This window comes from Chelonoidis abingdonii, chromosome 14 (genome assembly GCF_003597395.2).
Source record: "Chelonoidis abingdonii isolate Lonesome George chromosome 14, CheloAbing_2.0, whole genome shotgun sequence".
Taxonomy (NCBI): Eukaryota; Metazoa; Chordata; order Testudines; family Testudinidae; genus Chelonoidis; species Chelonoidis abingdonii.
In genome coordinates, this window is record NC_133782.1 from 20,387,848 (window position 1) to 20,415,841 (window position 27,994).

The window sequence follows — 27,994 nt, forward strand, 5'->3', positions numbered from 1 at the left end:
GGGCCCGGGGAGCCCTGAGAGCTTCGCTCGCCTCTGGTAGCCGCCGCCTCCACCGGAGCGGCTGGGTCTGAGAGCGTGACGGCCACGTGTGAGTGCGGGCGCCGGGCGGGAGGAGGGGGCCCCATAGCCCGGGGGGGGTGAGCCCCACTGCACTGGCTCCTGTCCCCGCGCAGCGTCCGCCCAGCCCTGCGTGCCCGCGGGCCGCGTGGAGCTGCACGGGGCTGTGCCCGCGGGCGAAGCAGGCAGCGAGGGGGTGGAGCTGCGGTTCCGGGGTGTGCCAGGGCTCCTGGCTGGTCGGGGGTCAGCCCGCTCAGCTGCCCCAGGGGGCTCATGCGGCTTAGCGAGCGGGGGGTCTAATGAGAGCTTTCGGCCTTCCCTTGATTCCGTTGTTACAAGCTGCACAATGCTCCCCCGCCCTGCACACTCCCTAGGGCTGTGGGGAGTTCTTAAATGCCGGCTACCAGGGCTGTCGCGCTATGAAAGGGGTGTGGGCTTTGTGGACAAGTGGAGGGATTGATTTTAGGCATGTTTCTAGTGGAATCTTGGATGCTGAAACCAGCCAACCTGATGCAGTGGGTGGCGCATTTTCAGCAGAAGCGGTGGGGTGAGGAGGGGTATTCCTCCCTCCCTAAAAGGCTTTTACCAAATACCGAAATGGTTTACTGCTGTGCCTTACCCAGAAAAGTCACTTGGCAGAAAAACTCATTTAAATGCATCAGAATCTCACCTGCTTTTGAGAGTAACAGCAAATGGAGATTTAATTGGTATAAATGCTGAGATAGACTAATGGAATGAGCAGCACAGAAATGGAAAGCAAATTCTGCAGGTGGGGAACCAAGTTATTAAAAGTCCCTGCTGTGTCCCTGGGATCTGAGATTTTTCTCAGACAAGCTAATGGCTTTTGACTCTACTGAGCAATCAGGAACATGCCTTGACAATTCTGTTCGGTCACAAATATTAAATAATAAAACCTTGAAATTAACACAGGATTTTAGGGGAAGTTTGGCACTGTTGTTACTGAAAGTCAATGGAAGTTGTGTATCAAACTGCCCTTTGTGACTTGGACAGTCTCCCCTTTTAAGTACTGTGGGGCACATATTATGATGATTCATACCTCATGCGATTCCACTGAAGGCACATGGTGTAAAATTTGAACTTGAAAGCATGCAGATCCTGCGATGCTTATGGGTCCTGTGGTGGGTTGGTGTATTGAGGAAAGGGGCTTTGCAAGGTTGTAGTATCATAGAACACCAGGCTTAACCTCATTTTCTAATTCCTTGGACTTGCCTTAAGCCGTGAAATTTAAACTCACTTTATAATATTGAAAACCCAAAATCTCATATTCTCCAACACATCAACAATCAAATGTGATAAAGTTTCCATTTAGCTCTGTTTGCGTGCAGATCCTTCAGAAAGGAGAAAATCCCCTGGAAAGAAGCCATGCTAAAGAAAATGGTACAAACACTGAAGTAAATGAAGACTCGAGTGTAGACAGAGATGGTAGATATTCCTCTCTCCAAAATGGAGGTTGTCTAGGTGCATGTGAACATAGGTATCTAAGCTATGAAACCACAAAGCTAGTGACCAGTCTCCTGCAAGAATGATTTGAGGGGGAGAGAACACAAATGGCTCGGATGGGCCCTTGATGTTCAGAACTTATGCAAACTGGCTTTGGGAGCCCCAGTCCTACGAATCTCCTTTGCCATGCAGACATGGAATGAGAGTGCAATGCAGACCGTTGTCAAGAAGTAAATCCTAGCTTTGCAGAACACTCAGGGTTAGATTCTTCCCTCCACACACTGCTCCTTGGCTGGGCTCTGCCCAATTCTCTACTGGAAAAGCTCCAGATTGGTAATGTGGCTTTGAACTCTTCCCTTGGTGACACACTCTTTTTGCCCCACTGTTCAGGGAGAGTGCAATTTATGTTAGGCGTTTCTCCATCGGAGAGGAAGTGTTCAGTGGTTGGAACATTAGCACTAGAAATCGGCACTTAAGGGTCCTATTCCCAGTTATGCCACTGACTTGCTCTGTGGTCATGGGCATGTAATTTCCCTGAGGTTTTCCTCAAGTGATAATGCTTTCCTACCACAGAAATGGTGTTATGAGACATAACTAATGTTTCTAAAGTGCTTTGAGATTCATAGACCAAAAGAACCAGAGAAGTGCTGGGGAAATTCCTTTTACCTCCCTGCTAAAGGAGACAGAACCATATTTCCAAGATTTCTCTTACTGGGTGTTGAGGGAAGAGGACAACCAGGGACTTACACTGGTCAGTGGATAGGCAAGGCCAGAGTGAACTTCAACTTTCTGGGGCAGTGAGGGCTTGGACCATTTCTGGAGACTAGGATTCCAGAATTCTTACATGTTCTAGTCTCAGTCTACTCTCTCTTACTATGGACCACTTCTGAACACATGGGGACCAGGTTTCTTTCTGCTGTGACCTGACTGATATCATGGGCTGAATTTTAGTCTATTCCCTGGTGAAGTTTCTTTCTTGATTGCCTGAGCTTTCAGGGTGGTCTTGATGTGGGCTCTGTTATTTGTTGGAGTCGGAACCCCATCTCCAGCATCTTTAGCTTAGTTGTTGATGGGCTGCACTTTTACTGCTGGCTGCACACACAAGGCAAGATGACATTTGACTATGTGACTTTTCATAGCTCAGAACTGTTGGCCTATTTATTCATAGCATCCTCGGGCAAAATGGGATGGATTTGAAAAGGCAACTTGCTCTCTCATTGCCTAGTTTTTCTCTGCCCCCCCGCCCCCGCTCTTCCCAGTATATTGATTTATTTGTTTTAGTAGTCTTGTTTATGCCACATTTCCAGCTTTATCCAGATTTGTCCACACAGACGAAGAAGCTCCTGCCATTGGCCCAAGTGTGGTGACTAAAGGCGTTACAAAACAGCAGCCTTCCCACTAGCTGTAGAGGGTTGTTAACACCTCTTTCCTGAGCCTGTGGGGGTGAAAATATTTGCATGAGGGCCATGGGAGATGCTTTTCAGTTACTTCAGAAGTTAGAATCTCTTGGTATGTCGCACTGAGAGTTTGAGAGCTGATGCAAAGTTCTCCAGAGATCAGCATTTGGCTGTGACTCAAAGCTGGTAGATGATTTTTGAAGTATTTAACATACAATAATCATGTGCTGTACTAATATTAATAATATATATTTATTTCAAACATTGATTTGGCACCCATCACTGTGTTATCTAAGGATCCTTGAAACATTTAAGTGGAGACCTTAAAAATCTCCAGTGAGAGAAACCAACTAGGGTGACGAGATGTCCTGATTTTTGGGTCTTTTTCTTATATAGGTTCCTATTACTCCCCTCCCCCCATCCCGATTTTTCACATTAGCTGTCTGATCACCCAAAAACCAACAGGACTCTTCCCTGCTTGCATCTTTACTGGTCAATCAGGATTTAATCAGTTGGGAAAACTTGGGCAAAGGCCTATATCTTGCAACTCTGGAAGTTGCTAGGTTAGTACTTCTGCAGAGAGTGAATCCTAGGGGCCTGGAAGTGCTACCAAGAAAATTCTGCCACTAGCACATGGTTTACCTCTAGAACAGGGGTAATCAGTTATTTTTTTTATCAAGGTCCAAATTTCTTGATCAAGGTATAGTCAAGATCCAGACTTCAGAGAGGAAAAAAAAAAAAAAACCATAAGAAGTAAATAAAAAGATTTCACAGTCTGTTCAAAAGCGTCTGACGGTCTGGATTTGGCCCGCAGTCCGCCTACTGACTACTCCTGCTCTAGAGGTCTGACTTCACTGCACAGTTCAACTCAGGTGAGCAGTGCCTGGGTTAACCTAACCCAGGAATGATCACCCCCACTGCAAAGCCCTAGCTGCATTACTGCATCCTCACCGTTTCTGCACTTGTCTGTGTGTATCTGGGGATATATCCAGTGGTTCTTTGTGCTGAGATTCTCTATGATTCTTTCCCAGTCAGTTGCCAATTGCAGAAGAACTCTGTTCTTCAGGGAGAACTGTGGGAAGGGGTTTGGAGGATTATCAGCATTCCAGTGCTTTGTGTGTGGTGGGGGTGGGGCGGGGGGTGGTGGTTCTGCATTCTCACTGCAAAGTAGATATGTTCCAGCCAGAGTTAGAGCAGAGCTAGCTTGGGTTTAAGACATTGAAAACCCACGTCAGAAGTTTTTTCTGTGTGTCTGGTTGGGGTGGTTAAAACCTGCATAAGAGCCCAGGTTAACCATGCAACCGAAGACATGCCCCCCAGATATCCGATTCCAGAATTCTTGATAAGAATAGGTTATGTGGTAGGTTGGAGGTGCAGTGATTCTTGGAACGGATAATCTCTCCTGGCACCTTGTTCTCACTTCACTGGTCCATGGTACCAGAGCAAATGGTGGTTGTACCATGCCTAGAAACATTGGTTACATCAGCCTTTTATTTCAGTCCGTTATTTTTCTTTGATATTCTGCCTGAAAGCCTTTGTTTCATTTTTGCTAGTGTTTGAGTGGTACATGGAATAGTTTTGTGTGGGCCTCAGTCCTCTGAAGTGAGGGGCTGGGTAGTATAGGCTCTGTCATTTTGCCCTACTCCCCTAAATTCCCCCCCCCAACTATTTTAGCCTTTCCTTAAGAGGCCATTTGCCAGTCTCCAACTTCTACAGCGTGTATGTCTGTCCTGTATCCTTCTAGATCTATGACAAAACATACACAATGGCTCCCAATGCACTCTGCTTCAGCAACATTGAATCTTGCAGTGTGATGTCATCCTGGAACAGTACAATATACAGTGATACTGAAAGCTATGATGTCATACAATGAACGGTAACACCTTCATAGGAAACCTCTATTACAGAAAATGCCCTCCATGGTCCTTGGATTTGCTTTTCTGCCTGAAGAACAGGGGAAGAAAACTAACACAGTATAAGGGATTAGAATACAAATCTATTGGGTTGTTTTGCTCACTGTGGAATGAAATTCCATTTGGCATCTCTTAAAATAATGAACAACACCCCAGCTGAGTATCCTATTGTCTGTATAGCTTGCTCGAGCTGGGGAACAGAGTTCTGGTAATATACATAAACCATTCAAGCTTTACATTATAAATGAGAGCAAAGCATTATTGAAAATACTGGGTCTGTGGTATACCTGGAGGGTAATTCAGTCCTGATGTGTTACTAGGGGGAACTTAGGGATTCTGGATTCTATTCTCTGCACTGCAACCAACTTCTTTCTAGGCAACTGGGGATTTGGGCTGAGACTTTAATTGGTGGTTGCTGCATGTGACCAAAATCCATATTCTATTATATGGGCACAAAAATATTCTCTGTGCCACAGTAAGTAACTAGGTCTTGCTTCACTTTAAAGTTAAGCTTTGTGGGCAGCCATGAACGCTAGTGGCCCTGGATATCCATTAGCTTCTTTGTATGTGGGAGATCTTCACCCAGATGTGACTGAAGCCATGCTGTATGAGAAGTTCTCACCAGCTGGACCGATCATGTCCATCAGAGTTTGTCGGGATGTTGCCACACGTCGATCGCTCGGTTATGCCTACATAAATTTTCAGCAGCCCGCTGATGGTAAGCCTGATAAAAACTTTACCTCTGGAAAGTTTAAATCTGTAGTTTGGGATGGGGTGTGAGGGGTCATGTTAAGGCTGTCAGGTTCAAAATAAATACTGACTTAATGCTATGTTTTCACTTGGTTCTAGTCTAAATCTGTGCTGGGTTCTTATGTGGTGCCAGTCAGCATGGTATCTGAGTGTCTAATCACGTGTGTGCGCCTAGATAGAGGGTGGGAGGGGAGACACCAGGGGCCCTAAAGTTGAGTTTTCTACCCAGATGAAAAAGTCAACGTGCATGAATACCCTTCCTCCAAATGCTCAAAGGTACATTTGACTTGATTTGTCCTCCTCTGAGAGCAGAGCAGGGGAAAGCAGTATTGCCATGTATGTGTTCATGACAGTGACAAACTGTATGGGATTCTCATTTTCTAGCATCAGAACTGCTAGGCGGGGATTTGTTCTCATTTTAACTAAGATGATTCTGAAGCAAATGGTGGAACTTCTAAGACACCTTTTGATTTTTGGAATGAGGTTACAGGGGGTGAAGGGTGCCAGGTCAGTAGCACTGGAGACTGAAATCATCTATTGCTCAAAGCTGAAACAACATGGGCAGCCAGGTTTAAAGTTGTTCCATTTTACTGTGCATGACAAATGGGGAGTTTTCTTCAGTGCTAATGGGCAAAAGGATTCTTAGATTCCTGTAGATGAGCTTTGGGTGGCTACATGAACAGAGCCCATCGCCTGACTCCTCCTTTGTACATGTTACTAGAGGACTATCTGGTGTGTCTACTGTGGCTTGGAATGTGGCTTGCAAGATAGAGAGGCAGCCTAGGAGCTGGTTGTGATTTAATGGGGTCTTTTTCTCAACAGTGAGGCTAGAAAATAACACTACCCTGCTCCTTGTAACAATCTGTTTGTGCAGACACCCAATGTTACAGTAGGTGAAATATCAGGCCGTGTCACAATTCTTCTCTCCTTGTAATTGTCTTCACTTGTTCATAACAAATGTGCGTGTTTCCTGCCAGCTGAGAGGGCCTTGGACACCATGAATTTTGAAGTGATCAAAGGTCGGCCCATTCGAATCATGTGGTCCCAGCGAGACCCTGGCCTCAGGAAATCAGGGGTTGGGAACGTATTCATCAAGAATCTGGACGACTCCATTGACAACAAAGCCTTGTATGATACGTTCTCAGCCTTTGGGAATATCCTTTCTTGCAAGGTACGTATGTTTTCGCTGCAAGAACAAGATTTATCCTGGGACTTGCCTGCACTTTGTTACCAGGGTTATCAAACCAGTTGAGATCTGAATACTCTTTGCATCGCTTTGTGTGGTTTTCTTTAAATTTTCATCCATTAAGTGAATAGGAGACTTAAAGGGGTTTTGGGGAGGAGCGCTGCTATCTTATTTCCGCTGGCAAAGGAGGCTGAATGCAACTCGCTTCAGAGCTGATGCACTCTGACTCAGCTAGGAGGGATCTCCTGAGAGCAGTGCAGACCACTTCCTATCTCAGGGGCTCAGCACGTTTCTTCAATGGTATTTCCAGCTTCTGTCAACCCTGGGAGCTGAGTTTGACCTATACTCTTACCCCCCTCTCCCACCACCACCACGTGACAGCATGTCATGAGCATGGGATTCTAGGTATTGTAGCGTGATGAAAAGCAGATGCCAATGAGGCTGAATGTTCCTTGGCGATGGGACTTGGGTTTGGCATGGGTAGCTGCTAGGGACGTCTGCCTGGGTGGGGCATGGGGAGGTCTGCCCTCTGTTTTTCAGGGCTCTTCAGTGTCTGACTCTGCCTTTCTCTTGGCAGGTGGTTTGTGATGAGAACGGATCCCGTGGTTATGGCTTCGTTCACTTTGAGACTCATGAGGCAGCAAATCGGGCCATTGACACCATGAATGGGATGCTGCTCAATGACCGCAAGGTGTAAGTGGGATGGGGGGATCCTCATTTTGTGCTGCTTCTCCCTTCAATAGCCCTCTCTCAATGTGGCCTTTGTATAGTAACTAAACTCTTGGTTATCGGTATTTGCTCAGTGTGGTGCATAATCAGCACTGCTCACTGGGCAAACACGCTCCCTGTTAGGGCCTATACTGTTTCTGCCCTTTTTTCACTGGGCTTTGGAGTGATGCTGTTGATCCTGGTAGGGTTGCAGTATGGAGGCTGAGAACTGTTGGCACGGAGGGAACAAATCCCTAGTCCAGGCACGAGCAGGTGTACATCATGTTGGTGATGCAGCACTGCAGATGTCCATAGCTCTGTACTGGTCCCTGACTCCCTAAGAATTCAGTTTAAGATAATGTGGAAGAAAGAGGCTTTAGCCTTCTCCAGTCCTCCCTTCCCCTCCTCTCCTGTGAAAGACCTCAGCACTCTTGGATCTAGTGAGCTCTAGATCGCTGCCTGTGTATTGCCACTACTGCCCAGCTGGGATGCAAGGGCAGGGAGCTGGGATAAGGGTGGAGCTGGCACTGCAGGGAGGAGGGGCAGACCGTACACCATCTAGGAGGGAGAGAGGGCAAATAATTGAATTCCTTTAGGATCTGCTTGATCCGGTGAGATCCCTCAGCAATGTCTGGTATGGGATGGCTCTTAGATAATACACTCCTTGGAGCAGAAACCATCTGTTCTGTGTCTGTACAGACCCCAGCAAAGGGAGGCCCTGGACTGGCTAGGGCCTCTGGGTACTAGTGCAGCATTAATCTTATGTAACAGTAGCCGGTGTTTGTGGGGATAGGGGGAGTGTGCAAGTAAGATCTGCTCAGGTTGCTGAGATGCAAAAATACACAGTTACTAGTGATAAAGCGACAGTCACCGTTAGGAGTGACTCTACTGACCAGTGGTCTCCCATATTTTTTCCCCCCTGGCCAATGGAGGTATGGTGAGGATTCATGTTCCTTCGTTTACTTTCTGCAGCTTTGTCGGCCATTTTAAATCTCGTAGAGAGCGGGAGGCAGAATTTGGGGCACGGGTGATGGAATTCACCAATGTCTATATCAAGAACTTTGGGGATGATATGGATGATGACAGACTGCGGGAAATATTCTCCAAGTTTGGTGAGTAGCTTTTCTGTAGCAAAATCTGCACAGTGGATGGTGAATTGGAGGCTGTGGGACCAAGGAGTATGTACAAGGGAAAGAGCCTGAGTGAGTTAGACCTCCTCTCATTTATATACACTTCTACCCCGATATAACGTTGTCCTCAGGAGCCAAAAAATCTTACCGCGTTATAGGTGAAACCGCGTTATATCGAACTTGCTTTGATCCTCCAGAGTGCGCAGCCCTGCCCCCCGGAGCACTGCTTTACCCTGTTATATCCGAATTCATGTTATATCTGGTCACATTATATTGGGGTAGAGGTGTAATAGTTTTAGTGGTAACACTTATCCAAGAACAAACCCAGCTGAGGACCTCGCCAGTCATCCCAAATGACTGCAGTCATCTAGTGCAGCTTTGCAGAACTGTCATTAATTTAATCACTTATCTACTCTTGACCATGATAATGGAGGATGACTGATGGCTTACTTGCTTTTCAAAACAAACCACAAACAATTGCCCTTCCCAGGCAAGTGGGTGAGTAGAACTTCTCAAAGCTGTGCCTGAGCATGGAAGCCAGTTACAGAAAGGTAAATGTCCTTTAAATTACTAGTCTGAGTTTAGAATAACCTTTTTGCTTTTTTCCTCTGGGTCTCCTAGTGGGTTGCCACTGTCTCCTAAGTTCTTAGAACAAGGTCTGTTTGTTGTTAAGCCCTGAGCACACTGTTGGTGCTTGAGAAATACTAAATAATCTAACATTGCTGTAGTGCCTTTCATCTGTGTTTCTCAAAGGCTGCGTTTCTGTGACTAGATTCCTCACAGTAAGGTAGATGGGGATGTTTATCTCAGTTTTGTAGATAAGGAAACTAAGGCACCAGACCTTGTGACTTCCTGTGTAACCTTGGGCATCAGGAATAGAGCCCAAGTCTGCTGTGCAAACCAGTAGATACCTTGGGTCATGACTCATCTGGCTGTATAGCTCCTGTAGGAACTTTGTTAGTGGTGAGGGCTTGTAGAGAGCAAGCTAGTGAGTCGGGGTGCCTGTATTTATTTACCTGCTACCAGCATTGTGTCACTTGTTAGCCGGGATGCCTTAGCGGACAGGGGACTGTCCACACTGCAATAGACACTCGTCATTGCCCCCATTCTGCACCAGTGTATTTTTGGAGTCACCCCAACATGTGGAGCTCCTTGTACTGCTGCCACTTCCCCCACATCACGCAGCACTGGCCTGACCTCTAACAAAGTCTTTGTGATCATTAACCAAAGCAGGAGATGCGGGGAGGGGCAGGGGTGTTTCCTCAAGCTCTGAGCAGAGATCTTGGTGGACAATATCTTTCCGCTCCAGGTTGTTCTCAGGCACTGCACTCTCTTGTTTGCAGGGAAAACGCTGAGTGTCAGAGTTATGATGGATGACACTGGTCGCTCAAAAGGGTTTGGGTTTGTCAACTTTGAGAAGCACGAAGAAGCCCAGAAGGCAAGAGGGTCTTTGCTTTATATATTTAATTGAGTCTGTGACATTTAGAAGCCTGGCTGGGCCTTTATTCTCATGAGCAGGGGCAGATTGGTGCCAGCTGTTGAAATGCAACTAACCAATCTGTTAGTGTGAAAGATTCCATAACTTCCAATTCCTGTAGCTTCTTGTTAATGATGAGTGTTTGCATGGCCAGTGAGTCTGTCTGGGCAGTCATCCTATGCAAAGGGAAGCCCTGTAATCCAAACTTGGAAGCAAAGCTGCTTTTATACCTTTTTTTATTTTGAAAAATCTCTAATAGTAATGGGGAGAAATAAAGCCTACACAAAGGGGGACTAGGAGGGTGCTGGGGCTGTGGTTTCTCTTTGTGCTTAGACTTGGGATCATCTCCTGGCAGGCTGTGGCAGACATGAATGGGAAGCAGATCAATGGCCGGATGGTGTTCGTTGGCCGAGCTCAGAAGAGGATGGAGCGTCAGAGTGAACTGAAGCGTAAATTTGAACAGATCAAACAGGAGAGAGTGAGCAGATACCAGGTAATGGGAAAGAAGTGGAGGTGCCTTATGCCACATGCCTGTTTGCTCTCTGGAATGGTCACCAGATGGAGTAACAGCATGGGATGTCTCTGCTGAGCCTCCTAGTCTCAAAGGGAAGCTTTCAGGCATTCCAGATACAAAGGCATGGCCATTGCTGAGTGAGCACTGTTGAAAATCCCAATGGCAGCTAGCATCTCTATCAGAGAAATGAGCCTCCTTGGTTGCCCGGCATGCTGGGATTTCATACGTCTGCATTTGTGGCACTGGATTCTTAAAGGAGCCAGCCCAGTTCCCTGCGTTACACAGTCCTCTGGGGTGTGTTCTTATAGGCGACACCTACAAGTGAGGAGTGTGTAAAACCAGTGTAGTCCTAAACCCCCACGGCAAGTAAGTGACTTCACTGTATCTGCCACATTCTTTCATTCCCAGAAAAAAAGGAGTATTTGTATTAGTAGAGTAGGTTGGAAATACGGTCTTCTGGGAAGTTGTCAGTAAGACACAGCAGGACAAGTTCCTAATGGAACGTTTATTGTGGGCCTTCTGTAGCCATCCTGAATTGTGCGAGGCTTGCTGTCCTCTTTGGAGGAAATCTAGTTATAGCCCTATCTGTTCTTAGGGGGTGAATTTATATGTGAAGAACCTGGATGATGGTATTGATGATGAGCGGCTGAGAAAGGAGTTCTCTCCATATGGTACCATTACTAGTGCAAAGGTAAGAGAACTGGGCTACCATGGGGAGTCTAATTCACAAGGCATTAGATCCTAAACAGTCACTGATCTCGGTGTGGCGGTGCTTTATGGGGCACTGGTGCTGAACACAGCGAGTCCTAGACTTTGGACCTGCGTAAGCCTCAATCCCTGGCACTTGAATTGTGACTGGCTTGCATTTTGGCCTATAGCTTTTCAGATTATGCAAATAGTCTCCACAGCAGTATTAATGATTTATCTGCTGCCTCTGCAGTGCTCACAGCCCCTGCTAGCCTGGGGAACTCGGGTCAGGAATCCAGCTGTTATGTCCCCTGCCTCACCCACATGTGACAGCATGCTGGGCTGCTGCTAGAGCTGTTGTGTTTTGAAGTCAGCTGGGAGTAGATGCCTAGAAATAGACACTTAGAAAAAATCACCCTTGATTTATATATGTGACTTGCACTGTATGATGGCTGCACCCAGGGCTCCTGCCTCCAATCTTGCTTGAAATAAATCAGTCCCACGCAGCCTCGGGCCACAGTGCTGGTTGCCTCTGAGTCCGGAGGCTGGCTGCTGTCCACTGTTTCCCTCCCTGCTCATGTTCCCCACCTGTGATGACAGCTCTGTGTGATATGCGGATGGAGTGCCTGGCATTCAGTGGACTTTGTTGTGTTCTAATCTAATTTTAGGTGATGACAGAGGGTGGACACAGCAAAGGGTTTGGGTTTGTATGTTTTTCCTCCCCAGAAGAGGCTACCAAGGCCGTGACGGAAATGAACGGACGGATCGTCAGCACCAAGCCTTTGTATGTTGCCCTCGCTCAAAGAAAGGAGGAAAGAAAAGCGATTCTCACCAACCAGTATATGCAGAGACTGGCCACCATGAGGGCCCTGCCTGGCCCTCTCCTTGGCTCCTTCCAGGCACCCACAGGGTACTTCTTGCCTGCCATCCCACAGGTGAGGCCCCATCCACTCCTCTGGGAGGGGCTTCTCAGCAGACCAATATGGAGTCTGAGGAGCGTGCCTGGGGCCAGACTCACCATCGTGGGGGGCAGGGGCACAGTGTATTTGATTCTTTGGCACTTCAGCACCTCCAGTACTGAGAATAATTGAACCAAATAGCTTGTTTTGGGACCCTAAAGATAACAAACCAAAGATTCATTCTAAGGATGTCAGAGCTACAGGTGTCATTCTGAGTGCTGCTCTGTTCCAAGCACTCACAGAATATCAGGGTTTGAAGGGACCTCAAGAGGTCCCCTCCTCAAAGCAGGACCAATCCCCAACTAAATCGTCCCAGCCAGGGCTTTTTCAAGCCTCACTTTAAAAACCTCTAAGGAAGGAGATTCCACCACCTCCCTAGGTAACACATTCCAGTGCATCACCACCCTCCTAGTGAAAAAGCTTTTCCTAATATCCAACCTAAACCTCCCCCACTGCAACTTGAGACCATTGCTCCTTGTTGTGTCATCTGCTACCACTGAGAACAGTCTAGATCTGTCCTCTTTGGAACTTCCTTTCAGGTAGTTGAAAGCTATCAAATCCCACTCAGCCCCTCCATCCTTCCACCCCACGACACACTAAGCTGATGCAGAATTGGTTACCATTAGAATCTGTCCTGATCATCTGTCTGCTTACCCGATGGACAGATGGGCTAATGTGCCACACTTCACCTGACTCTAGTCTGCCCTGCATGCTTGTGGTGTTGGTTGAGCACTGTCAGCGTGCCCAGCACTGCTGACATTGAAGAGTCTCTGCCCCCCAAGAGCTTACAGTCTAACTGGTGTACATAGTACAGTGTGTAAACACTATAGGCAAAATTTTCAAAACGGGGTGCCTAAAGCTGGCTCTTAAGTCCGTGTGTAGACCCTTAAATGAATGGACTGTTTGTTTATTTGTGTTCCCCAGAAGTGCAGGAACACACCGTGCTGCCTTCTCAACACTTCTGAAAATCAGGCCACATAGCTGGGTACCTAAAGAGGCACCCGGATCCATAATGTTGGGCACCCATTTTTAAAAAATCTTGGCCACTTTGTACAGACAGTGAGATTCAAGTGAGCTTCCTGCGAGTGGCATACCGAATGGATTATGGTTGAAAGGCCTCACAGAAGAAGTGCGATGCAGGCATAGGCACATGGAGAGGGGGCTTGTGCGTTAGATGAGAGGGTGCGAGCTGATGTGTTGGGGTGGCATAGAAGGTGCAGAGGTTAGTGGGAAGAGCAGAGGAATGGGACACTTGGAAGGTGTACAGGCAACAGGAAGGGAAGCAGCAGGAAATGGGCCTGTAAAACACTTCAGGACATGGCAGTGCATGTGGTATAAATGCCTAGAATGCATTGGGGTGATTGGCATTATAGAGAGATTACTGAGATGCTCGGTGTTTAAATATCTGAATTATCACAGGCCTATCCTCTGCTTTTAACCCCAGAGCTATGATTCCCTCTAGAGATTTTACCAGACTTGCCATCTGGGGCTTTCCCCCTTTATCATTGTGCCAGAAGTTACTAATGACTCCAATCCCTCAGGATCCTAGCCCTGACTGGCCTCCTTACCTGAGTACTAACATTTCTCTAGCCTCCAGACTGGGCATTAATGGGTCCTGGGTCTGTAGGCATGTCGGTCACTTACGGAAGTGTTTGACTCATGCTGCTGTCAATTTCATGAAGGGATCTGTTGAGCTCTGCTTCAATCCGTTCATCCAGCCATGTCTGCGGTTCCCGAGTTATGGTTTCTGTTGCTGCTGCTGCAGGGTTGTGCTAACTGACTCACACTGGCGAGTGAGACACTCTGTATTCTGCTCCTTTCATAGCCACAAACCAGAGCTACTTTCTACAGTCCTAGCCCAGTTGCCCCAGTCCGTCCTGCTCCTCGGTGGAGCACACAGCCCTCCAGGCCTCCCTGTGAGTGAGTCTAAATCTGCTGAGCCTCCTCTGACTCCCTGTGACAGGCAGTCTGTGTGTGGTGGAGGGGAGCGACAGTGTGCTTTTGTGTCTGCTCTGCGCAGCTTGGTATGTGGTGTTTTTTTTTTTTTTTTTTTTCCTTCTGGTGCTGGGGTAGTTTAGGACTGAATGCTCTCTAAAAGCAGCACAAACCATGCAGCTAGGGGGAAGCGGTTGGCTAGTGGGTCACCTGCAGGCAGTAAGTTTTGGGAGGCAAAGCTGCCTGCATTGCACCGAGTAAGAGAAAAGGCCTCCCCTCTTGTCTGCGTGTCAAACCTTTCATTCTCTCACCCTACCGGTAAACACTGCCTGTTCGGGCTCACGTCCCAGCACAGACATTTCCTTCTGCGCCTTCGCCATCGGGAAATTTACAACGTGTTCAATCGTTACAGCAGCCTACCATGCGGCTACTCCAATCCTGAGGGCTGCAGCTCCACCCAGGCGCCTGCTATCCAACATCAGCACCATGAGACAGGCATCTACCCAGGTGCCCCGAGTGCCACCGCATGCCCAGAGAGTGGGTAAGTCAAGGAGGCAGTGGGTTAGAAGTATCTAGTGAACAGTGTCCAGGAGGGCATTGGCCACCGTCTTGTTTCTGTCTCTCTCTCTCTGTGCCTTTTGGAGGAAGGGTTGGCTTGTGCAGTTGTTCATGGGCAGGCTTGGGAGGATTCGATTTTTGTCGATTTCAAGTACTCACACAAACTGACAGAAATATTTCCACTACTGATGATCAAAATTTGCAGATAGGCAAAATTAGAAAAATGCTGCTTGAGAACTTACTAGAATTTGCTTTCCTGCTACTGACTTTGTCTAGTTTGGCGTGATGTTGACAATGTGACAAACTTAACTTTTTGAATCTCAGCATCTACTCTCATTAAATAATTTCCTGTACCTGTGGAAATGTAAATCTTTCCCAGTAAACATTGATATTACCTGTCAACATTATAAAAATGAAATAGAAATTGGGTTCTACTGAGCCTATTAATGGTGGCGGGAAGGAGGATTTTGAAAATCTTGCCTTCTCTCCCTTAGAAGTTGGAGTGTAGGTAAAAACTCACCCCAAAAGCTTGCAGTAAAATGGTGTAGTGTGCCGTGTCCCCAATGGACTCACGGGACTTGGGGCATGTCTACACTTACCGGAGGATCGACAGTTGATTTTAGCGGTCTAGTGAAGACCTGCTAAATTGACCACTGATGGCTCTCCTGTTGACTCCTGTACTCCGCCGGATTGAGAAGAGTCAAGGGAGTAGTAGTAGGACCCCGCAGTAAGTAGATGTAAGCTATGTTGACTTGAGTTACGCTATTCACATAACTCAAATTGCGTAGCTTAGAAAGACTTTCATGTGTAGTGCAGACAAGGCCTCAGACAGCACTAGGAGTGCATGGGTTTTTAGTTCCCAGGGAATGTTGTTGTCTTCGGGTTGGTGCCTAGCACAAAAGGACCCTGATCCTGACTGGTTCCACCATGTGCTGTTCAGTAGTAATGACCACAGTCCTAGATTTAACATTCAGGCACAGTGTGTTCTCCAGGCAAAAACCGATTTAAAGGGATTCCCTGGACAAAGGAAGTGGTTTTTTAATGGCTCCAGTTAAACAACAACAAAGGTTTTGAGATTCTAAGTAAAATAGAAATTGCCAGTGCTTATAGTAGAGGCTGACTGGGATGAATGGTCTGAAACTGCTCCATGCTTATCTTGTGCCTTTCGATTTGATTTGGCTGTTGCTCTCAGGGTTTCCTCTGAGCAATGAGTGCCTGCCCGTGACTGCATCTAGTTCATCCCCTCTGGGCTCACCTACTGACATGCAGCTCTTGCTTCTGCAAGATTGGGGAATGAGGTTTGACTGTCTTGGCCTCTTGTGCTGGGTATCCAAGTCAAAGGATACCTATAAGAGAGACTCAGTGGCTTGTCAGGCACTTTTCACCAACATAAGTGAAGTGGTGGTGGAGAGTTTGAGCAGGTTCAACAGCAGAATCTGAGGGCCAGATTCGGAGGTGATGTGTATATAGGACTTAGTTGCTTTCCTTGCTACTCTCTGCATTTCTGGCTCCTTAGTATGAAAGTAACACCAGGTCAGTCTCACATTCAGACTTAGTTGGCCAAATTCTAGGTGTTGTTTAAAGGGGGTGAGGCAGAAGCTGCATGTTGGTAAGAGGTACAAGTCTGAGGTTGTTTAAGATATGTACTTTACTGGCTGGAGGTGCCAGGCAAGAGAATAAATTGCACTGACCTAAATTCATTCTCTCTCTCGTCCTTGTGGCACTTAGACTTGCTCCTGTATTTGGCTCTCGGTCTTTTCTGTTCTTTACATGAGCAGGCGACGTGAAGCAGTTGGTGTCAGAGACATTTGTTGAGTCCATTCTCGTGGGCGGGGTTCTGGGCTTCTGATAGCTGAGGGGAATGGAAAGTCGTTCCCCAGTGAGTTTTTGGAGCAGGGTACACTAGGAAGCTGTAATGCTGCTCCCAAATGGTGAAGTGGGAGTTCTGGTGGCCCCACAATCCATGTGAAATGGATACAGCCCACACGTGTGTGGGGGGTGGGGGGGGGGAGGTTGGAGAGGCCAATCATTGTTTCTCCTCAGTTTTCTTTGTCCTTTTTCCATACTTTCCTTTTGTGGAGTCAGGAAGGCAGCAGGAGGAGGGCAACCTCCTGCTCCTGTCTGAATGGCAGCATGCTGTCTGGTCCTCCTGCTGTGAGTGAGCACCATGCCATCCTCGCTGATTTGTTCGCAGCAGGAGTCGTGGGGCAAGCTCCTCGGTACTAGGGCCTGGTGCTGCCCTTCAGCTGCTGATGCTGAGAGGCATCAATCTGTGGGTGGGGAATGAAAAAGATAGGTCCATTCTTTGACATCCTGCCACCCCCCTGATTGATTACCCTGCACTAGGAGAACACGTAGCCTTTTTTAACTTGAATGGCACCCACATGTTGCTTTGAAGATGTGAGGGGGTGTATTTTGCCTGCCCTGCTTGGCATGCTGCTTTCACGCTCTTTGCAGGTGTAGAGTTAAAGCATGTGCAGACGCTTATTGGCACGTCTCTTCCTTGCTAATGTTCCTATATTTCTTCCAGCCAACATAGGGACCCAGACGCTTGGTGCCCGTGCACCCACCTCACCATCCCTGCTGCGGGGCGTGCCACAGTATAAGTACTCTTCAGCAGTGAGGAACATCCAGCCGATGGGAAGCGTGGCACCTATGCTGGTACAACAGGTAACACATTCACAGGATTTTGTCCTAGAGGTGCTGAGGCTGGGGTAGGGCCCAGCGATCTGCTAGAAAGTCACAAGGAGGGATAATAGGAATAGAATGCGGAACTGTGGCCATTCCAAAAATAGCCTGTTTCCTGAGCCCCTGCAGGGCAAAGATGGTGGCTAAGTTCTGAAAGGCCTTTAGTGTTCCCATTTGTATTTGATGAGAACTCTGCTGCTGCTAGAGTTTCTGGTGGGGGTGGAAGAAGGATGGACTCACACCTCTGGTAGGGCTACCACCTCTCCTGGTTTCGCCGAGAGTATCCCAGAATCGGGCTCTATCTCCTGGAGGATACTGAAGCCAAATCAGAAGATTTTAGGCCACTAAAAGTCCAGAGGCACAGCAGGTAAAGGCAGGCTTCCTGCCTGCCCTGACCCCGCACCGCTCCCGGAAGCAGCTGGTACATCCCTGCAGCCCCTGGGAGTGGGCAGGGGTCTCCATGTGCTGCCTGAGTGCTGCTTTTGCAGCTCCCAGTGGCCAGGAACTGTGGTCAATGGGAGCTGCAGGGGCGGTGTCTGCAAGCAGGGGCAGCATGCAGCAACCCTGGTCCCCCTTCACTCCCCAGGGGCCATAGGGATGTCCCGGCCATTTCTGGGAGGGGCAAGGGCAGGCAGGGAGCCTGCCTTAGCCCTGCTGTGCTTCCGACTGGGAGCCGCCCAACGGAAGTGCTGCCCGGCCAAAGCTTGCACCCCAGCCCTCTGCCCCAGCCAGGTGAAAGTGAGTGAGGGGTGGGAGAGAGCAAGCAGCTGAAAGAGAAGGGATAGAGTTAGTGGGATGGGCCTCTGAGAAGGGGCGGGGCATGGGCTGGACCCCGAGGAAGGGGCAAGGCCAGGGTGTTTGGGTTTGTGTGATTAGACAGCTGGCAACCCTAACCTTTAGGGAGTTGCTCTACTTTGCGTGGTCCTGTTAGAGGACAGGGTGGCTAAAGCATTGCCGGCTGAGCACTGCTATCTGGCTGTTCCGCCTGTAGATGAGTGGCAGGCACCCAATCACACAGAGCTGCATCTTGACTTTACCAGCCAGACCACTCAGATCAATGCAGAGCATTGCATGCTGGGTCTAGTGCCTTGTGTGGATGCCTCATCTATGTGCTGTAGTCTGCTCCATTTGATACATTTGGTGCAGCCTTCACCCTCCGTGGAGACCATCAGCTGGGCCAAATCTGGCCAGCCCAGATACCGGGAGTCCCCAGTGAGAGGAGAGGAGATTGAGTTTAGTCTCCCTCCTGAAGCGTACAGATTCTCTTTGTATTATGCCTCTGCTCTCTTTTATCTGCCTGGCCATTGCCACTTAGAAGAGTTGTTTCTTAACACTGGTAGCAAAGCTGGAATTGAGTATCTCCTCCCCTATGGGACTGGGGAAGCTCTTCCTCTAGTACTGAAAATGGGACTCCTCAAATGGCTTTCAGCATTGTTAAAAACAAGTCTCTTGTGCCTTTTAGAGAGATGCTGTCTGGAAGCCCCTGGGTGCGGGTGGCCCTGAAGGAAGCCAGCGATTGAACGGAGCTGTGCTCTAGTGATGAGGGCAGGGACTGGGATTCCTGGCTCTTGGGGGCCACTTCTGGCTCTGCCATTGATTCGTGTGTGATCCTGGGCAGCTCACAATCAGCGCAGCTGGGGCTTCTCATGTGCAAAATGGGGGTAACTTGCCTTGGGGCTGGATTAAGGCCTAGGCACTACAGGTTCCTGCTTAGGGACTCAGCTGCTGGAGTTGTGTGATTATACCACTATTTTTTATTTTATTTTTTTAAATTAAAGCTGAAATTTAACTTTCTAGCCTCATGATTGTGAATAAAAGCTTGAAAACCTGAGTCAAGTGAAGTCTCATTGCTTTAGGCTCCCTACACACTAGCTCGCAGAGGTGTGAATAGTCCCCAGTGCACTTCAATGGAACACCCCACTGCTCTGAGGGGCACTGCCAGCACCACTCCAGCTGAGAGCTGTGTGGCAGGAGAGGGCAGCAGGCACAACCCCCTACCCACACACACATATCCGGGCTGCTGTTGGGTAAGCAAACCTCCCCCCACTGCCACTCCTGCCTTTTGGTGGGGAGAACAGGCCTCTGTTGCCACTCCTAGTGAAGGGGCTGATAAGTGGGCCCCATGCTGCTGCCCTGCCTCTCTAGGCAGGGACACGGGCCATGACTATGCTACAGTGGCACAGCTATAAAGCCTCCTGCATCCCGTGGAAGGGGGTTTCCATTGCTGTGAAATTTTTCTCAGCCCTGAGTGACACAGTTAAGTCAACCTACATTTTAGGTGGAGACCAGGCCACCTGATGTGCCTAGGCCCTGGATTGCCTTAATCCAGCCCTGACTTGCCTTCCTCACAGGGGTTAAGGTTAATGATTGAGATCCCCAAATGAAAAGGAGCTGTAACTACCAAGCCCTCCCAATAGACCGTGCCCTTCTTCCCTGAATCCTTGCTTCTAAAATATGACTTGCGTGCCTTGATTAATCCAGATGCTGCTTCCTGCCGTTCTGAGTGATTCTATCCCTTGTACTTTGTTCAGGCTGGAGAACCTGCTGTTCATATTCATGGGCAGGAGCCTCTGACTGCATCCATGCTCGCTGCAGCTCCCCCTCAGGAGCAGAAGCAAATGCTAGGTAGGTGCCGGTGAAGCTGCTCCATTACACCCTGGTAGAAGGAGGATAGTAACCTACTGGAGCTGTTGCTGGCTCTGTTGCTGCATTGTGTGTGCATTGCATGTCGTCAAACCCAAGGTTTCGTCCGAGCCCCATATGTGGCACTTGTGGGTTTTCGACAGCCTGTGTGATTGTTTCTGTTGCCTTGGAGACAAACTCTTGTTAAATCTGGGCTGTGTTGTGGGATGCTCTTGCTTGTAGTTCTTTGTTCCATAACCTGTGGGAGTGGTGCGATGGGCCAGGCTAAAGGAAAGCCTGTGAGCTCTGAACACGAAGGAGAGCTCCGCTCTGTCAGGTGACAATGTTTCAGGATCCCCTGAATTTCAAAGAGACACTTCACTGCTGCTGCTTACCTCATAGGGGCTGTCTCCAGTAGGCGATCAGGCTCTGCCAAAGTGTTCAGTTTCACATGGAGTCTGGCCCTTCCCGCTGACTGAGCAGCTGGTGCTGGTGCATGACCACAAGCTGTGCAAAGATGTTGCATCTGGATCTTTGTTAGGCTATAAAGAGCTTAGCTACAGAGAGACTTGCCTGGCTGTCGATTCCATGGGTAGGTACTTGGGCCATCCAGATAAAGAATTGAGCCGAGCCCATTCCTCCATCACTAGACTGGTACTCCAAGCAAGCTCCCTTAGAAATAGACACTCTGAATACGCTCCATACTGCCCTTCTCCCAGTACCCTTCACAGTGGGTCAGAAATGTGCTATTCTCCCTTCCTCCATGCTTGCTGCACTTTCAATACAGCCCAACTGCAACAGGTGGCTGCTGGTATCCAGTTTCAGCTAGCAGCCTTGCTCCCTGACATGGGTTCGCTCCACAGCATGTTGAAAGCCTGCTGGCCTGAGCCCTTGGGTCCAGGAAGGTCTCGCTGCTGCAATGCTGTGTTTCTTGATTACTAATTTCTAGTTCCACCAGAGAAATGCTAGTGACTCAAGTTATTTTTGTGGCCCTACCAAAATGTGGCCTTTGCAACCTTTTTTTGGCCTGTTTTCAGTGCATTAGAAACACTACCAATTCCCACCATCGCTCACAGATGAAAGGATGCCAACCAGAAACACTACCAATAGTCAGTGCAAGTGCTCCATGCAGTCTTGGAGGAGGAGCTCCATAGGGCTCCTCCCTCTAGTAATTGGTTAGTATCTCTGCACCTTGGTAAAGCTGCCTTTCTCCCTTTCTTGAGCCAGTGAAACTGGTTGCTGTTCACACATTACTTAGCCGTGGATGGCACTTCACAGTTGTTAGTAACTATGACACCTGAGTAACTTTGTTCCAAACCGACTTCCATTTGCAGATGTGACCACAGCTCTTGCAGGATAGAGAAGCTGACATAGTTCCTTTCTAGCAGTCTGGCTCTGGCCTGCGTGTCTCAATGACAGACTGTAAAAGAAGCAGCAACTATGCCTCTTGTTAATATCCAGAGTCCTCCAAACTTTTTTTCCATGCACGGTCTCCTAAGCATCACCCTGTTGTCAGAGCTAGAAACATTTTAATCCAACGCTTTCAGATTTATGGGGGCTAATGCAAAACAGCAGGATTGAAGAGCTGGAGATGCTGCTACACTCAGCTTTTCTCCTGTTCAAGCAGCAAGAGGCTGGGAACCAGAATCAGCCCCGATCAGCATACAAGTAGAACAGGTCTCAGCAGCTGTGTGTTGCCACCATTTCCATTTTGCACACTGTGACTGGCTGGCAGCCATGTCTGACTCTTTTCTTGGGAAGCCGAATGGCACAGTGAGTCAGGGCATCAGCCCTCTAACTTCACCAGGCTTTAAGTTCAGCTTTCTCTTAAACCCACCAGGCGCACTGTCAGTCTTGAAATCATCCAGGTCCCAATCTGTGCATATTCTCTGTCTGCTCAAGAGAGGCCCAGGAATGGAACAGCTGCAGGGAGGCATATGGCTGTGCTCGGGACTGAGGTGCATTGGCAAAGCTGTGCGTGGTGCCCAGCACTGAGGGGTATCGGCAAAGCTGTGTGGGGGAAGCTTGTGCAGCACCTGCCTGGTATAAGTCTTTGTTCCTGGCCCCTCATCTTAGCACCAGATTCTCTCACCATGGTTCAATGTCAAGAAAGATGTAACTAGTGGTAAGGTCCCTGATTGTGCATTTGCACTCCCAGCGGGACTTGGAAGCTTTCTTGGAACATGGTATCTGGGTGTCTGCAAACATCTCTGCAGCAAAGCATTGGTGTGTGAACAGTGATCTTGATCTGTACCCCTCCTATCCTGATGAGAGAAGATCAGAGCTGGGATTCATTCTGTGTGGGGACTGGAGAGAGGATATTGAATCGAAATGGTTTGAGGTCGCCTTGGATTTTTCCATAATGTGTAAGGCTATCCTTGATGTTGTGACCAGGTGAACGCCTTTACCCCCTAATCCATGCCATGCATGCCTCCTTGGCTGGGAAGATCACAGGAATGCTGCTAGAGATTGATAACTCGGAGCTGCTGCTTATGCTGGAATCACCAGAATCCCTCCACTCCAAGGTAGGAAGTAGCCAACATTCTAAAGAATGAATGTTTCCAATGCAATGCACGTCACAAAGGGAAAGAATCTGGTGCTGCAAATAGTAAAGCTGCTAACGAATGTATGTGTGCAGAGGGGCTGTAGGGATAGGAAGATGGGGGCAGGGAGGTATGGGTCAGCAGTGTTTTAGGGGGAGAGATGAAAAGCAGATACAGCTCCAGATAAAATAAGCAGCTCAAGTGCCAGTGCCCCCCCTTCCCCTCACTCCCCAGAACTGTGGAGGGAGAAGAGGCCAGGCTAGAGTCCAGCAGCTCTCCGGAAGCTAGGAGACCAATTTTGAAATCCATTTGGAGATGGACAGGAAGCCAGTGGGTGTGGGAGTTGAGGCAGGGAATGTCCTAGTTTTCTGGATCAAGACAGTACAAATTTCAGCATTCTGAATGCCCTGGAAGTTTAGAGAACAGAGTCCTAGAAACATTGGGAAGATATTGCAGAAGTAGAGGCAGAAATAAGGATTTCAGCAGAAGCAGAATCAAGGATTTGTTCTTTCAGTGTCTCTCTACAGGAGCATTTTGTACCTCTCATTAACTGATTGCCAATTAGCTCTAGGAACTTAGCACATCAAGGTAGCCTGGACACACTCCATGTTTCTTCCTGGCTACAAATGTTTGGAACCTTCTGAGTAATGGCCATGCTGGCCTTTACAAAGCTGTGAAGTTTGGCAATCAATTAACTGAAGGGCTTTTTAAAAAAATCCCTCTTGTTAGAGACAGAATACTCAGTGATCAAGAATGGATGATAGCTTGGCTGATTCTTTCCCATAAGGAAAGTCCAGGATTCTTAGACCGCTTTGAGAACAGTCAGTGTGCATGTAGGGAGAGAGAGTCAGATTAGGACGCTGGCTGGGTGTAACCAGAACCTGGGAGAGTTGAGACCAGAAGATATTAGAGGGATTGGAGAGAGTTAAGGGACTTGGAGCAGTATGCAACTTGCTTTGAAGAGATGTCCCACAGTGAAGCTAGCACAGGGATATCCAGAAGTCAAAGACAGAGACTTGTTCTGTCTGAATGTTTGGTGGTCTTATTCAGCATATTTTTTATGTTGTAATCCTTCACTAAACCCATGTCAAATTCATCCTGGGTTGGGGGGTCAGGCTCTGTATAGTATACACAGTCCTTAAATGTTTGGGGCGTTTTGAGTGAATCCAGTGCTTTATGGAAATATCAGCACTGGCTACAGCCAGATAGAGTATGTATTGGTGCTGTACTAGGTCCCGCCCCCGCACAGCTTGGCCATGGCATCTCAGTCCTGCAAACATCCCCTGCTATTCCAGTTTGGAATCTCTCCGATGTGAGTGTGTCCATTCCAAACTGTGCTTTGGCTGTGTGATGTGGACATTCGTCCCCTGAAACCCTCAGTTTCCCAGCACATGTGATGGAAGGAGCTTCCATTGTATTCATTTTAGTCTGATACTCTAAGTACAACTGTTTTGTTCACATGTAAAACCTTGCAGGAACCATGTGGTTCTCAGTTATTTGGAGGGTGTCTGGAACCTGTTTGTGGACAGTTGGCTGGCAGCTACTTGGCAAAGCACAGAAAGCAAAGGGATAGAACAAATCAGATAGAGACGGGTACACTATGGGCTTGCATATTGCCTGAACAAGTGAAGTAACTCCAGGCCTCCTCTTCTGAAAATGAGACCATTCTTGCTGGCTTAAAGCTTGGATTCCAAGGTCCATGATCATATGAAGGTGACACAAGAGCAGGTTTATAGGATTTTGTTCACACAGAGCTGAGTTCCCAGAGATCCTGTGATTATATATTGTGCTAAGAAGTGCCACAAGCCATTCAGTCAGTCTGTAATAATACGAGATCCTGGCGACTTTGCTTGTAGTCATTGGGCAACATGCCCTCAGAAGGCAAATTCTGCTCTAAGCTATTTCCTTTTACATTTTTTAGAAGCTGTAGGTCATCAGGTCTACATGTTTTTGCTTTCTCCAGTCCTGTAGTATCACTCCCATAAGAGAGAGCCCATAAAGGAGGCTGGATAGCATGAAAATGAATCTGCTAAATCTGAGGCTGCTGCAAACTCCAGTCCTGTCTGACATGTTCCGTCTGAGCAGTGACCTCTTTATTCTGAATTTTGAGCTGGTAAAATACTGTCCCTGTGTGAAATTTTTCATATTTTTTTTGCATATCTGGTGTATGTTTGGCCACTGGGTCCTATCAAAACCTCTGTCCTGAACAGATTGGCTGTAATCCTGCCTCCAGCAACAGAATAATATTTTTCATCTGTATCTCCCTTTTTTAAAAGGAACATGAGCTTTATCAGGTAGGATCAGACTGCTGGTTCATCTACTTAGAAAGTGTCTCTCAGTGGCCAATAGCGGGCACTTCAGAAGACATCAAAGTGACCCAACTGCGCAGAGCTGTATGAAAAGGGAGGTGGGTTGTTGTCCGCTGAATAGATCAGCAGGAGGATATGGGGGACACGTCCTGATAGCTACTGCCATTGACTGTCCATGTTGTGCTCGAGATAGTTGGGGGACTCCCCTAAACTTATTACAGAAGGCAGAACTCCACATAGACCTAAGAACTGGCTACAGTAGGACTCATTTGGTGTCTGAGTGTGACTTCTGGGTTTTCAGGCAGTGGGGAATCAGACTTTAAAATAAAAATAATCTAACATAAATGCAATGTTGATGAAACATAGCAGATGTGGTAACTAATTTGCCTCTTGGAAGGGACAGCTATACTAAGATCAAGTTGGGAGCCTTGAGTATCCTGAGTGTTACCTGTGTAGGAAGCTTCCAGGTGTCAGAGCAACTAAACTTCTCTCCACCTTGTGCTTTGCTTTGTGAGATCGAGGAAGCAGTTGCAGTGCTCCAAGCACACCAGGCTACCGAATCATCGCTTAACAGCAATGCTGCAACATTTCTCCTATGAGACCCAGGTAGGTGTGGAAGGCTGTGCAGAAGCTGGTCTCAAGGCAGGGTATAATGTGGAGAAGGGTCCCTTTCTGCCTGGAATGTGAGCACCAGAGAAGTCTTGTCAAAATCAGTGAAATTGGACTTGGGAAAGCAATGGGTGTGTGTGTTGGACCCTTACTTCGAGCTTAATTCCTTTATATGAACCAATGCCTCCTACTATTTTCCAAAACTTGATTGTACCAGAGAAAAATTAATGCTAAGCGGTTAATTTCAATGTAAATCTGGAGAGGCAACTTTAGTTTATTTTTCACCTCCATCTGGCTTTTCTTGTAGCCCTCATGGAATCGGATGCAATCATTCCTGATGCCTTTACATGAGATTGCATAATAGCTTAACCCAGTGGTTCTTAAACTTCTTTGCTCCGTGACCCAGTTCTGACAGCAAAAATTACTACACAACCCCAGGAGCGGGGACTGAAGCCAGAGCCTGCCCGAGCCCCAGCACCTCGAGCGGAGGGACAAAGCCAACACCCAAGAGCTTCAGCCCCAGCGGCTGTAACTTGAGCCCCACCACTGAGGGCTGAAGCCCTTGGGCTTTGGCCCTGCGTGGTGGGTCTCAGGCTTCAGCTTTTGCCCCAGCAAGTTGAATGCCACCCTGGTGACCCCATTAAAATGGGGTCTCGGCCCACGTAGGGGTTCTGACCCACAGTTTGAGAACCACTAGCTTAACCTATTATCCTTCTAGAATCTTAGAGCCTCTAATCTGGATCCATTAGCAGTGATCATGCCCTATCCTAGTACAACTCCAGCAGAAGCTTCCAGCCTTCTTGTTTGGTAAAAGAAAACAAATGTGCAGAACTTCTAGGCACCCCTTTGTAAGATAAAGTTTGGTCATGCAGTTTCCTTGCTCTCACTGGTCACTTAATTCAAGTTCAGTATTGGTATGTGAACTCTAGGCTAACTTAGACTGCGCTTCTGTGTCTGACATGTCTAAAGTGTATATTTGTTGTAGAGGAGGGACTGTGAAGAATGCTTGGCTCAGAAGATAAAGCAACTACAACCCTGACATGCATCACCACATATATTGGAAGCATTTATTTATTTTTTCTGTGTACAGACAGTGACACTGACTTGCATTCAAAGCCCAGCGTTACTTTTTCTTTGTGCATCAAAAACTTTGCAAAATGATTTTTCCCCATAAATGAACTGCATCTATGTAACACTGTCCATGTGAGCTCTCTTCTGGCAATCCTCAACGCTGAGAGCAGGTAGTGAAAATGTTAACAAGGGGGCACGTGGTAGAATGACCACCTCTCCTTGTGAGTGGTGAGGAGGGAGACACGATTGGTTCAGTTGTAGTGTTCCATGAGATGACAAATCATCAGAGCTTGTCATTTTTAGTAATTTCTTTTGGGTTCTGTAATGTTATATTTGTTCCTGTGGTTGACACCATAAACAGCTGATACATCCACCCTCACTATGTGCTCGTCACTGTCTTTCTTTCAAGAAGAAATGGTTTCTTCTGTACAAATGGCGGTAAAAGTGATTAGACCTAAGGCTGATCTTCAGCAATAAGGGAGGGATGGATGGGTCAGAGGCCTATAATGTTCCTGAAAAGTGACTAGGAGACAAAAGAGTAGGACTGAATGGTCAGTTTTCATCCTGGCAAAAGGCTAACAGTAGGCTGCCCCAAGACTCTGTTGTAGGTCCAGTGTTTTAATGCATCATCTTAATGATTTGGAAAGTGGGGGGAGCCATGAAGCAGCAAAATCTGTAGATGACACAGTTGTCTGTTAGTCAAGACCAGGGAGGACTGTGAGGAACTTCAAAGAGATGTAACCAAGCTAGGTGAATGGGCAAATGAAGCTTGGTGTTGATAAATGCAAAGTGACGTGCCCCAGAGAGCAAATAAAATCAATACTGTTTTGCTTGGTTCTGACTTAGCTGCATGCAGTCAGGAAAGGGAGCTGCTTGTCACTGTGTACTGCTCCGTGAAGACCTCTGTTCCATGTACAGATGTGGTCAAAAAAAGCAGACATGGTAGGATGCACAAGGAATGGCATGTATAATATAGAATATATTAGGATACCATTATTCTACGCACAGCAGGTAATGCTGCCTATAATTAACGTTGCCTGACACATTCCTTCAGTTGCTTGTATCTTTGCCCAAACAGCTCTAGTTTGGCATGTCCTATGCTGGGTGTTTGCCTCTGCTGAATGCTATTTAGGGGGGATTGTGATCATGTAATTATAGACTAATGAATGCACAATGACATGAGGTGCTAAGGTAAGGTTGTACTGTCAGCCTTAATTCTGGCATTTCCTAACTTGACTGCTTGATTCTGCAACCTTAACATTTTCTATGTAATTTATTTTCCATGTATTAGAGATCACTGGTGCAGCCTCATCTGGAATACTGAGTGTAGTATTCCAGATGTGGCCCTTCTCTCATTTCCCTTCATTTCAAAAAGGATATTGCAGAAATAAAGGGAAATGAGAGAAGGGCCACAAGAATG

General features: G+C 47.6%; 1 protein-coding gene across 5 annotated transcripts; it reads left to right on the plus strand.

Annotated features, from left to right (window-relative positions):
* PABPC1L (poly(A) binding protein cytoplasmic 1 like) lies at positions 1-26,953 on the plus strand. 5 transcript variants are annotated; one of them, XM_032767305.2, is made up of 15 exons: positions 4,398-5,546; positions 6,556-6,749; positions 7,342-7,457; positions 8,445-8,584; positions 9,946-10,040; positions 10,435-10,572; positions 11,189-11,284; positions 11,949-12,215; positions 14,065-14,155; positions 14,587-14,715; positions 17,263-17,402; positions 19,952-20,045; positions 22,437-22,567; positions 25,410-25,500; positions 26,489-26,953. In XM_032767305.2, exons 1-14 carry the CDS (start codon positions 5,354-5,356, stop codon positions 25,491-25,493), a joined length of 1,908 nt encoding a protein of 635 aa, XP_032623196.1. In that variant the 5' UTR covers positions 4,398-5,353; the 3' UTR covers positions 25,494-25,500; positions 26,489-26,953. The 5 variants fall into 5 exon arrangements, with proteins under 5 accessions (XP_074928389.1, XP_032623196.1, XP_032623198.1 ...); XM_075072288.1 differs by lacking the exons at positions 14,065-14,155; positions 17,263-17,402; positions 19,952-20,045; ... (1 more) ...; positions 25,410-25,500; positions 26,489-26,953 and adding an exon at positions 1-88 and having other exon boundaries at positions 5,335-5,546; positions 14,587-14,702; XM_032767307.2 differs by lacking the exons at positions 14,065-14,155; positions 17,263-17,402; positions 19,952-20,045; ... (1 more) ...; positions 25,410-25,500; positions 26,489-26,953 and having other exon boundaries at positions 14,587-14,702.
* Positions 26,954-27,994: the final 1,041 nt, after the last annotated feature.